At 28.9% G+C, this 13,368-nt stretch overlaps 1 protein-coding gene across 1 annotated transcript; it reads left to right on the top strand.

Moving 5' to 3' along the window:
- The first annotated feature begins 37 nt into the window (after nt 1–37).
- On the top strand, nt 38–10,094 carry LOC123303594. The gene is made up of 5 exons (XM_044886294.1): nt 38–1,052; nt 5,064–5,257; nt 6,198–6,924; nt 7,111–7,504; nt 8,408–10,094. The coding sequence occupies exons 1-5, from the start codon at nt 568–570 to the stop codon at nt 9,524–9,526; spliced, it is 2,919 nt and encodes a 972-aa protein (XP_044742229.1). The 5' UTR covers nt 38–567; the 3' UTR covers nt 9,527–10,094.
- The last annotated feature ends 3,274 nt before the right edge of the window (nt 10,095–13,368 follow it).

Here is a 13,368-nt window from a genome sequence, read left to right as displayed (position 1 = left end):
GCTCTTTCTAGAATTTACATTTTATAAGTAAATATTAGTTGAAAAAGATCAATACCATTGCAAAGTGGTTAAAAAGAGATACACTGTGTAGAATAGCCACATAAAATATAAATATAAAATTAATAAAGGATAAAGTTATAGGAGAGTCTTATTAGTAATAATATGCTAGCTATTTTTGTTTATGGGTAATATTCTCCGCAAACGGATAAATTAAAACAATCGAAGAGAAACTGATCCAGGGCGTTCTAAATGCGACTATACGAATGGGACCTAACCTCATTCATAAATCAATGGTTGCGTGGATAATTTACGGATTTTAATTAATTAATTTATAAACTTTTAATTAAGTAGTTAAGAACATTTCAAGTGATAATCTTAAGTTGTGATTTCGTGTTTAGATTGACATTTTTTTTAATCAAAAATTTATAGAATGATATGTTTAATGACGTCATTTTTTGACGAAAAGGCATGTGTATAATATTTTCTAATAGAGGGGAAGCCCCAAGTGTGAAAAATAGACATGTATTTTAAGATGAAGTGTTAAGAAGTGTCCATTTTTATAAAATAATGGATGCCCCATTGATAAATACTGTGTGTTGCCCTGAGTACGAGACACCTAGCTGGTCCACTTGGTTAAAAATTCAAATTGAAAACTTTAGTTTAACTTCAAATAATTTATGTAATAATCCTATACTTCCAATACATCAACAGGACAATTTTAATAATCAAAATACAATATCAGCAATTACTAAAAGCTTAAGTAATGATTTAGTGTTAGAGAAGAATTGTAATAAATATAAAGATAGTAATAATAAAGTTGATACAACTCAAAATTATCCGCAAAAAACTTTTAACAACACTGTTGTGGGCGGTGTACCCACCGCAAATCGGTACACAGCAAACAATTTGACAATGTGGTCGAGAAATAAAGTCAATAGAGATAACAGAGCTTGTACAAATAATATGGCATTACAACCTTCAGAATATGTTGGGAAATATGGTGGAAAACCTTGGAGAAAACCAGATTTCCATTATTCAATTGGTATTATTGGGTATGTTTTTACTTTTTACAATCTTATTTATTTATCATTTTGTTTCCGGATATATATTTGTGTGTGATTAAATGTGAATAACCCATAAGAGGCCAATTGTGTTTATTATTATTTTTCGATAGTTTGTTATTTTTTGTAATTTTTCATTAAAATTTTCTACCTTTTAATTTCGTATATATTACTTTTAAGTTTGTCCTTCAAATAACTTGGACATTGAATTGTTTTGTTCATTGAAATTTTTATAATCACTTAGCATTTAACATTCTGAAAAACCAACTTTCTTCATTTTACTAAAGCTGTTTCCAACGATAACACATTTTTAAGAGCTTATACGTGATGGTTATACTGTTCCTGTAGAGACAAATAGCTTAGTTAAACCTTGCAAAACATTACGATGAAAATGCGACCTGACATGAAACTTGATTTTAACATTTTTTTTTATAATCAACAAGCTTATGCCCAACCGTTATTTGTGTTCTGAAGATTATACGGGAAGAGAATATTTACCTTCTGTTTCGTGTTATCTACTCGTGCTTTATGTTACTTGAGTGAAAAATCTAAATTAAGTACGCATAAGAATATATTGAAACACCTGAGTCTGCATCACAACTGTTCAAAAAAAACAGACAGACTGTTTATAATCATACGAGATTCTTAAATGGAAATTATTTTGAAATCATGGAGATAATTATTTCAATTTTATTAAAATGGATTTGTACTGAGTTTTGGATTTAATAAACGTTTCGATTAAAGTTGCTATTTCTAATAATTTGGACGCAATAATACATGTAAATATTAATTTTCGAGTCGACCAAAATATATTCTGGCACTATGTGTTTATCGGAATGTTAGGAAATTCATCTATTATAAATATAAATGCGTATGAAATTGGATATTAAGCATGAATGAAACAACCTACCTTCCATCTACATAGAAATACCTAGCTTCTTAGTTAATCGGTTGCACATACTTCACAACTAGCTCGAAGAGCACCACTGGTAGTTTAAATTTCGGTTTGAAAATATGGCTCAACCAGGATTTTTGTTCATAATATGACTGTAATACATTTTAATTGAAGTTTAATTTACACCGAAAGTTTTATATTTCCTTAAAAGTTGCTTTTAACTAATCACATAGGCTTAATTGTTTTAAGCGTGTAAGCGTTCTAAGGAAACAATACTTCTAAGTTTTAATTGGGAAGCTACTCTGTGGAAAATCGAGAAAACATACAGAGAAGCTCAAAACAGTCAGATTTGTATTCATCTTCAAAATAGCATTTATTTCTTCTTACTTATGGATTTACGGATAGAGAATTTATCAGATAGCCTGATTAATGGGATAAGATCCGCCAACAACAAAAAATAATTTATTAAAGTGTCATACAAAATTTAAAGTTGTGTATCTATGGTGTATTGTATAATTTTTAATATTTTGGCGCGTTAAAATGGTTATAAAAGAATAAAGGGCGCCAATAATAATTTTGTAGCTTTTTGGTTAGGCCACCAGGGTACCCACTGTTCTTAAAAACATTATTCCTTGTAGCCTATATCAATGCAATTAATAAATTGTAGAGTAGGTTTAAGTATTGTACTTCCGAGTTCTATATATTATTCCCTGTAGCCTATTTCAATGAAATTAACAAATTGGAGCGTAGATTTAAGTATTGTATTTTTGAGTTCTATAAATTTTGAAGGACGTAATATTAGAAGATAGAGAAAGCTCCCTTTTTCATAAATGGTTACTAAAGACTGAAGCATCATGAGAAAATATGTGAAAAGTTTAAAATTTATTTAGTAAAAATTTAGAAATAAATAGATTATGGCCGGAGAAGATACAGAGAAACGCCTGACATTATTCTAAAATTATCAGTTACAAAAATTACTATACATTTCGCAGGGACATTTTAGAAAATTTCGCATTTTAGAAAATTCGCGGTAGCACATCAGAGAAAAAGGTTCCAGTTTTTTTTTCAAATACATTAATATAAATTACAAATAGATAAACTTTATTTTAGTATATGATAAAACTAAGACATCAATATGGTAATATCGGGGATTCCGTTAAATTGAAACTCGGGGAAACTTCAATGGTCAGGGAAGTGTTGCCCCCCTGTACACCTCAGATTCAAAAATGAGTGGCCGCTTAATTAAATTTTGAGGGCGAAATCAATCAATCAGTCGCGTGAATATTGATTTTATGTGAAATTTATTCTTTTTTTTTCTTAAAATAGACAAGTTTTTATGATTAATAGAGAGTTTAAAGAATGGCAGCGAGCCTTGAAAACGTTTTGTATCTATTCGGATCTATTTTTCGTGTCCGTTTGTAGTTTACTTGTAAAACCGGAAAAGTCTTCTTAAAAAATATTGGAAAATTATAAGCTTTTTAAATCAAAATTTTAGAAAAAATTGCCTTCAATAATTTTGGTCACAATTTCACCCTTCAAATTAATGAGAGAAAATTAAATGTAATGTTTTGCAGGTACATCCCTATCCTACAATTCCCTTTTCATGATAAAATTTCTCGTGTGAAAAACAGCAATATTTCCCTCATTAAAACAATATCCTAAAAAACAAAGAACTTTCAGAGTATGTTCTGGGGAAATATAAATGCATGAGCTATCTATAGTTGGATATGGCGTCACATTATTGACCTAGTAGGTAAAATACACTCCGCGAAAATAAAAGCATGACACTTTTTGTTTGACACTGTTTCATTACTTTTTACTTCTACCAGGTCTCATTTGAAAGGTAAAGAAATAAACTTGCGCTACTTAAAGTGTTGTCATGACAATTAAAAATTCAAAACGATTTGTAAAAAGAAAAATTTCACTATTTATCCTGACACACAGTACGTATCACACCTCTTTTATGAGAACTGTTGTGTTAGAGTGTTAATTTTTCCTCTCCAATTTGATGTGCATTTCACAGTCGTATAATTTTTTTGGTCTACTTATGAGCAATTTTATAAGAAATTAAATTTGCCCTTTAATTCGGAGAAATGACTATTTGTATATATTTTCATACAAACTTTAATTCCCTGTTTCACCCCGTTAGGGAATTAATTTCGAAAAATCATTTCAAACTTCTATCATTAGTGATTTAGATTGGGCGTTGATATATTAGTTGATACATTGCCCTTTCTCCCCTTCAGATTATTTCCCCCTATGAAAGGTTTCTGATTTTAAATAATATAAAGATTAAAAAAAATTTTAAAATCATCAAAATTGGAGTTTTTGAGGACTTTCTAAGATTGCCTCTTTTATATATTAATTGATGCCACTACTTGTATATATAGACGACTAAAATTGTACCGTTGCTATTTACAAAAATGCTCATACCTTGAGAACAAAAAACCAAACGGTTATGAAATGCACCTCAAATTGCAAGGAAAAATATTTCTTTCTAAAGAGCAAAGCAATTTTTTAGGAACGTGACACATGCTATTGTCGGAACCAACATTGACCTTTTTCCTTTTTGTATATGGTCTTGAATTCTTCTCTTGCCATGTCAACATTTCGAGTCTTAGAAGTATATTGTAGCACATCTTAAAGTATTTCACTTCTTTGCCTTTAAATGAGGCTTGGTAGAGCCAAAAAGAACACAAGGATAACAAAGTTACATGTCTGCAAATATTGTATATTTTAACGAAACAAAAAGTTTTGTTTTATTATTTTTGCGGAGTGAATATATGATGTGCTCGGGGACTTTAAATTTGATAAATTTTAATTACTAACTGACTATCAGCTAATTTAAAGGGTAGGGTAATCATTAAACTTTAATCATTATGAAGAACAATTAAAAATGCATTTGCACTGGTAAATTTCACTAATGCGTGTACCCAATTAATCATAGAGAGTTATTAAAAATATTTTTTTCAATTAATTAACCAATACAATTTAATTAGATATAAACAATAAAATATTTGACCTTATATGAACTTTTATTAATAAAACTTATTTATTTAAAATAAATCTTATAAAAATTGCTTATTTTTCAAATTATTTACAAATAGCTTACATGAAGAAATTGATCATTGTGCTGAATGGTTGCAACCAACACAAGCTGAGCATTGTATGCGCGGGAAAGTAGTAAATCGTGTCGAGTCTACAATACTCTCCTTATGGCCGAATGCGCATGTTCAAGTATTTGGATCATTTCGAACAGGATTATATTTACCAACTGCTGATATTGATATTGTTGTGATAGGTAATTATGGCTTAAAATGAATCTTTTTTTTTCTGAAGAAAGATAAATGTGTCAATAGAGGAGCTTTAGTATTACAATGACAAACGCTGATCTCATGGATTTAATTTTTTATTTGAAAGAAAATTAAAATGGGTGCTTAGAAGAAAAATTTAACTTCTTTTGGTTAAAAAAGAGATTTTTTTCACCTGAAAGAGAGGGCACAAAAATGTGTGATGCGTAAAACAAGATAAGTCCATGGTGGAGCGTGAAGCAGTAACCTCATTTTTGACCCATTTTAATTACAAAAGAACCTCTCTAATCCTACGCTTTTAACAACCAGAGTGCCGGATTATTAAAATATTCGAATTACTGAATTATTGGTAATTTTTTATAAACAATTTAAACCCTTGTCGACAATATGAAACCTTGTTTGACTTTGTAGTTTTAACAAAAATAATTTTGGAGTATCTAATTTTTTTGAAACTTCTTTGGACTCCATTTTCTGTTTTTGTTACTATAAACCGATTTTGTAAAAAAAGCTAAGTAAATGTTTTTTAGTTGAAATATTCAAATTCATGATATATCTTCATTATTTAAGTGGGAAAGGTACGCTCTTTTCGTATACGCACGTGTGTATTTTGTTACATAAAAGCGTTACACAAACAGAAATTTTTTTTTCTACATTCGCAAGAAAAATACTACGAGCAACTTGAGCGGGTTGTTTACTGTGAAACTGAGCTGAAACTTTTACGCCATTCACGTAGGTAACGGACTACACACTTATAAAACAATTTACCAATAATTTGTTACGGATATTCAACTTTCTTAATACTATAATGTTTCTAAGTGCGTTTTTGTTTGTCCCTATTGCATATGCTACCGTCTAATTATTAATTGAAAAAGACTCATTAATATCAAATCAACTGAATTATCAAAATATAACGAAAATTTTTATTTACAGGAAATTGGGATAATTTACCATTAAGGACATTAGAAAAAGCGTTACTTGATCAAGGTATCGCAGAACAAGATTCAATAAAAGTGTTAGATAAAGCCTCGGTACCAATAATCAAACTTACTGATCGTGAGAATGATATTAAAGTAGATATTAGTTTTAATATGTCAAATGGAATACGTTCAGCTGAATTAATAAAAGAATTTAAACAACGATTTCCATGTTTATCAAAATTAGTATTCGTTTTAAAGCAATTTTTACTTGAACGTGAATTAAATGAAGTATTTACTGGCGGTATTTCATCGTATAGTTTAATTTTAATGGTGATTAGCTTTTTACAATTACATCCTCGGGATGATCCAACAAAACCTGATGTGAATTTAGGTGTATTACTTATTGAATTTTTTGAATTATATGGTAAACGTTTTAACTATATGCATACAGCTATTCGAATCAAAGATGGTGGATCGTATATTAAAAAAGAAGACATTAAAAAAGATATGAAAGATGGACATCGACCTTCTATACTTTGTATCGAGGATCCTTTGACACCCGGTAATGATATTGGCAGATCATCGTACGGTGCTATGCAAGTAGCACGAGCATTTCATTTGGCTTACATGCAGTTAACGCACTTTGTGAATCCTTTAAATAAATTACAGAATAATTGTAACGAACAATCAATTTTAGGACGAATAATTCGGATTACGGATCAAGTTATTGATTATCGAAGGTTTGTATTTATGAGCAAATGGAAATATCCTATTAAAAGAGTAGAGTGATATAGAATATTAAATTCTAAGAAGAAAATTGCTTTGCCGTTTTTAATCTCTACCTCTCTATTCTTCTAATGCGATAGATTAGGACATTATGTATGAAGCTTGTAATTTAATTTTAATAATTTTGTTTGTTTATTTAGATGGTTAGCAGAAAAATTTAATCAGGAAATGCAATTACGTGAAAGCATGACAAGTTTAGTTGAAAATCAACAAAATCATACGAATTTTGTAAAACCATCGTTAGAATTATCACCTACGGAAGATATTCGACGATTGCACGACGACAATATTACATCCGTTGAAATTGTTGAAGATCGTCAATTAATTCGACAAAGTTCTGGCGGTAAACATCAATCACCAAATGATTTTGGTACACAGACTAGTGCGAGTAGTATTGAAAGTGCATCATCTACTTCAGCTGAAAATGATGATGACGATGAGTACTCAATGACTCACGATGATGAAGATCAAGAAGAAGAAGAGGAAGAAGAAGAAGATGATTATTATGAAGATGATTCTTCTGGTAGCCATGAGGTAGGTTATTTGTAATTTTTTATACTCAATTTAATTCGTTATTCTCGGGATTATGTTACAATCCGTTCTAAATTATGACTGGTTTGTAGCAATCTTCTCGACTAGTGCACTTCGTCCTCCTTTCGGCGATTTGTAACTCTTATCAATTCGATCGACCCATTTTGCTCTCGTTTGACCATGTATGTGCAGCCAATGTTATGCCATAGTGATTTTGAACAATGATTCTTGATATAGGCATCCTGTATGATTGGCTCATTTCAATCTTTGTTTTTTATTTTACAATATCACCAGCTTCAAAGCTATCTTCAAAGAGCTCTAGCTATTAGGGTACCATAAATTTGGCTTGATTTCCTTCTCCCAAAGATCTGTGGACAATTTTCATGCTTTTTGCCCACCATCAAAGTTAAAATTTTTTATTTTAAGGCGGATTTGTTATTTTAGTTTTATTTCAATAGAGTTATGGTTTTCAAAAGTCTTTAAACTAAAATATGTGATCGATTAAAACTAGAGCCGTTTTAATCAGTAACTATAAATAGTAACGGAACGAATCTTTGTTATGACAAAGATTAGTTTCTGACCTCGCTTATAACAGAGATTAGTTTCTGAAATCTCCCGCTAATGAATTTCCCTGTATATATTGTTCTCATATTAATATTTTTTTTTCAAGAACATGTCTGAGCTGATCATTAATTTTTGTTCATGTTAATTTAAATTTATTCAGTAACATTCTTTGTATATACAGTATTTAATACCCATTATTTTGTAATAATCTGTTCTATACAATATCAAACAGAGAAATCTGAAATTTGTGAGAATTTTACTGAAATTTCACTACAGAATTCTATTTAATTTTATTTAAAATTCAATCTAAAATATTTATTGAAATCTCAATTTTTGTTTCAGTCGAATACAACATTGCATCACACGAACAGTAATCAAATGAAAAGCCAATCATATGGTAACAAAATGACAGGATCAAATTTACATTCGGCGAATCGACATTATCACAACACAATGAAATCACATCCCGATTCGACAGACTCACGACAACAAAATCGTACCACTGCCAATAAAATCGACTCTTTTTCCATGAATCGAACACAACGTAATCAACAAAAACATCCAAGATGGACGTCGCGACATGATCAAAAAGATTCAACAAACGAATCACAAATTCCCACAGTATCCGTTGCAAATTTAACCAGTTTAAACACATCAAAAGTAATTGATCGAACGAAAAGTCAGCCTTTGAAAACATTTAACATGGCCAAATGTTATCCAAATGTATCAAATGCATCACCAAACGCGGGTAAAAAATTATTTGAAGCTGCCATTGCAGATTTATCAAAATCACACAATGTGATTCATCAACCAAAAGTGATTCATCATCCGCGTCCTAATGATCGTGTTTCAATGTCCAGTTCGTCTGATTCAAGCTTAAGTGTAGAATTGTCTGGCAACCATCCTGATATCCAAACACATCGCCATTCAAATCAACGTAATTTTAATGATGATAAAAAACCACGTAAATATCCAAATCCAATGTATAATCCAAACAATTACGATTCAGATTTAAGTGATGATCAATCCTCTAAAATGAGCATGCATTTAAATCAAAATGGACCAGGTCGTAATAAGAAACAAAAAGATCAACAAATTGGTAGCGGTCAAATGCAACGATCTCATTCAAAGTCACGACGTAATCGTGATAGTACTAATCGCCATTATCAACGAAAAAATACTGGAATGAATTACTCAACAGAAAATGTTTCAACATCAAGTCAACATTTAAATAATACACGTGTCACAGCACTAAAAGCTGAACATGCATTAATGGAAAATAACCGTACACAACAAAATGGTGGACAAAATAGAAATAATAAACAATACAGTAGCAGTAATAACAGTAGTAAAAATCAAAGAGAAAGTAGTTTCTCACCAATTAGACAAAATAGTAAAGACAATAGAGATAAATATAATAATTCAATATCGAATAAACGAAAAAGGAATTCGTGTTCGTAAATATCATTAGGTTTTAGGTAAAAAAAAAAAAACAAAGAGTTTATTCTTGTCATTTATAAAAATATGTTTTAAAAGTGATGTTTGTTGCTTCGTTTTCTCTCGTAATCGTGAAATTGGCCTGATTAATTTATTTGATATTTTCATTCCAATTGAAAGAAGTACCCAACGAAGCAATAGAAACAATTTTTAGTGTTGATTTAAGTGATACCAATGTTGGATGAAAAATGTCCGATAAAAATTAGGTCGTACACAACCAGTAAGGCTTTATTGTAAGTTTAAAAAATATGAGTAACACGCATATTAATTACCAAAATACATTTTGAACGTTTCATTCTCGTAATAATTAGTTAATTAATCGTAATTACTGTATGTATGAATAGTGAATGTAAAAAATTTTATAAATATCATCTCATCTTCACACAAACTCGTGTTTAATTAGAGCAATTGAGTGTGGAATAATTATTGATTTGTTCTTTATAATTTATTTTCAAACTTATACGAATTATAATTATCTTCTTTTACATTCTTAATTCCAATTAATTCTTTTCTGTTAGGTTTGTCGTGGTATTCAAACGATTTTTTTCTAATTTAAAAACAAATATTATCATTTTTTCAAAGTTTTAAAAACTGTTAGTGATATTTCTAGTATATCATTCTTAATTTATCATTTCTGTTAGAATAATCTTTTAATCTAAGAGTTGACAACGTTTTTGCTTTTACAATATTTCGGCATGTGGGAATATTTTGTTTTATTTATAGAAAATAAAATGCCTGAACGTTTAATGGTGAATTATTTTAAGTGGACTATTTTACGGAGGTGTAGAAATGTAATTATCGATAATCGAATGAAAATGTCTGATTTTTAGTACTATTGTTTTAAACTTTTAAATGAATAATTTATTTTTAATAAATTAAATATAATTTTTTGTTTTTAAATTTGGTGTTCAGACGAAAAAAAGTGTTGAGCCAAGTGAAAAATTGTGAAATGAATTTACTTTGAAATGAGATTACTTACCTCATCATGTATTTTAAAATACAAAATAGGTAAGGGCGGTCTCATTTAAAAATAAATTCAAATTATCCATAAATTATTGTTGATAATAATAGAATTCCTCCGAGGTCAACTTACGATAATCCTTCAGTTATTCGCTATAGGTCGTTCCAGGATATTAGATTTTATTTTCAAAATTTTAACAAACTATAAACCATTTTGAAATATTAGCAAAATCGTTTCTACCGCTTAGATAATCAGTTTTAGTACATTGATAGAATTGATTAATGAAAAGTTTTTTCGTTCTTTTAAAAAAATAATAATTGCATGTTGAAAGATAGAACAATAAATTTTCTTGTAAACTTAATCCCAGTGTCAGTTTTAGTCAGTAATAGATTTGTTCTTAGATTACAAAATAAAGCAGCTATGACGTACATATTCAAAATGGCATTTGCGTGTGATGACGTTTCTTAAAACATGCAATTAAAAAAAAAAGCAAAAAAATCCACAATTTAATTTCAAAAATTGAAAAAAAAATGGTTATATTAGTTAATAAGTTTAAGTAATTAAAAAAAAAAAGTACAAATTAATAAAAAATGCATTAATTTAAAACAAAAACAAAAAAATTAAATAAAATGATTAAAAAAATTTTTTATTATTTAAGTGAATTATTTGATGAACTAAGATAATTAATATTATTATCATAAATTTTTGCTACTAAGTAATATATTATTATCATACCTTGTATATATTAATTTGAAATTCACAAAACATGTTATTCGTATAAATTTATTCATCATTTATTAAGGTGCTAATATCGTTTTTTTGTAAATAATGTAAAAAAAATAATGTTTCAAAAAGAGTTGTATTTATTTTTTTTCTCGTTTTTTATTAAATAAATATTATATTGTTCCGATTAGCACTGAAAAGCTGTGGTTGTAATTTATTATTAACCCAACTATTACGTATATAATTATTAATTATACAATAAGGAATCCTGGTGTTGAATTGGCCATATTTCCCATAAAAATGTAAAACTAGACAAAATTTAAAATTAATTAAAAAACGAAGAAGTTATTTATAAGCAATCAAAGATAGCATTCAAAGTTTGCCCATCTCCTTTTAGCAAAACAAAATTTCATATGAAATCCCTATGGAGATACCCACGTATGACGTCACTAGTGGATATCTTCCTCTTTGTTTAATTAGGAATTTTAAACGTACATATCTTGTATACCAGTAAATATTTTAAAAAACCAACTTCAGTTCTCTATTCGTAAAGTGAGAATTCTTCATCTAAGTGATACAAAAATTTAGCTTGATCCTCTATTTAAACGATTTTTAAATACAAATATTTTTGGATTACCACTTCTTAATTATCGTACACATCAAAAGGAAAAATTAAATTTAAACGAATTACAAAAACAATTAACTGAGTTAATTGTTTAAATACCTTGTATCGACAATGTTTATTACTCTATATAAATTCTAACTATAATACAACTAACGCGAAGTTGAATTGTATTATCGTAGACCCAATTGATTTATGTTGCTCATTTACGAACTCAAACTCATTTTCTAAGAACGCTATAAAAATTTTTCTCTCTCAACAACAGATATGGACTAATTAGAAGATTTTATGAACACCTAAAATTTTGTTTGTATTATCATCAGTACTTCAAAGCGTTACAAACTTATGACTAAAATTAGTATACCTTGATATATATATTTCATATATACGGGTATAAAAAGTGTATAATCGGCTACGCTTCTCTCCCACCGGACCAATTAACATACATTAAAAGATATAGGGGGGTTATTACCATACTAAAATTGGCTTAATTTTCGTAGAGACTAATTGATAGAGCTTGGATTTGTTTATCACAATGGCGTTAGTAAGGCGTCATAATATTCCGGTGGCAATACAAACTATCAGAGATTGGTTTATTACGACCGTTAAATAACACTGCTCTTAAAAAACCAATGCCCAATGAGTTAAAGGAACTAATCTGCACATATTCCAAATTAATAAGTGTATAAATTTAGTTATTAGAATTAGAACTTTAATCGTGTTATTAGAGCATTACATACGTGTGAACTAATTACAATGTGTATTATAAGAAAACTGCCAATTCATTTTATATTCACCTCTCTACTACATAACTATACTTTCACTGTTAAAAAAGTGAATACACATAATTTAAGGTATTTCTAACGACATGCGTGGACAAAGATGTAGTTTTCAACGACATAAAACTGTATAAATTTTCAAATATTTTTGTTGAATTTAATATAATATTTAGAAGAATGTAGTTTGGTAAGGGTGAGGGTAAGCAAAGATTACCAAGTTACAAAAGTTTTTTTTTTTTTTTTATTAAAATTGGCTTTATAGTGATTCCAAATTTTTGGCTTCACTGAACATTATTTAAAAGTTATAAATATGCAAAATTTTCCTCTATCCGTGGACACACTGTATGTAAATAAAAAAATTGAAAGTGCTAAGAGCCTAAAGAGAATGTAATTGACCGTTTAGTTTAAGAAAACACAACAAATATATCTAGTCTAATTTAGAAGTGAATATCTAGTCTAATTTAGAAGTGAATTGCACAAGCGCAACGTTGCGGATGACTGTTGGTTTAAATTAAATTAGACCAAATATTCGTCAAACACAATTTTGTTTGTTGTGTAGCTAAGTAGCAACGTTGTTCAATTTACTTTATGTGCTGTGACCATGAGATGTTTGCTATATTGTGTACACAGATGAGCAACATATGAGTGTATTAGTTATAACGTTGACAGATTTAATGTCATAATACGATTACTATTTAAGGAACTAGATTTTTTCTTTCTA

The sequence above is a fragment of the Chrysoperla carnea genome, chromosome 1 (genome assembly GCF_905475395.1).
Source record: "Chrysoperla carnea chromosome 1, inChrCarn1.1, whole genome shotgun sequence".
NCBI classification, from domain to species: domain Eukaryota; kingdom Metazoa; phylum Arthropoda; class Insecta; order Neuroptera; family Chrysopidae; genus Chrysoperla; species Chrysoperla carnea.
This window is presented reverse-complemented; position numbering and strand designations above follow the sequence as displayed.

What these genes read in the sequence shown, in the direction of transcription:
- LOC123303594 (XM_044886294.1), top strand. Translation starts at nt 568, where the DNA reads ATGGATGCCCCATTGATAAATACTGTGTGTTGCCCTGAGTACGAGACA. An exon ending in TATTCAATTGGTATTATTGG is followed by an intron (nt 1,053 to 5,063) that starts GTATGTTTTTAC and finishes ATTTACAAATAG; the next exon opens with CTTACATGAAGAAATTGATC. An exon ending in ATTCTTCTGGTAGCCATGAG is followed by an intron (nt 7,505 to 8,407) that starts GTAGGTTATTTG and finishes TTTTTGTTTCAG; the next exon opens with TCGAATACAACATTGCATCA.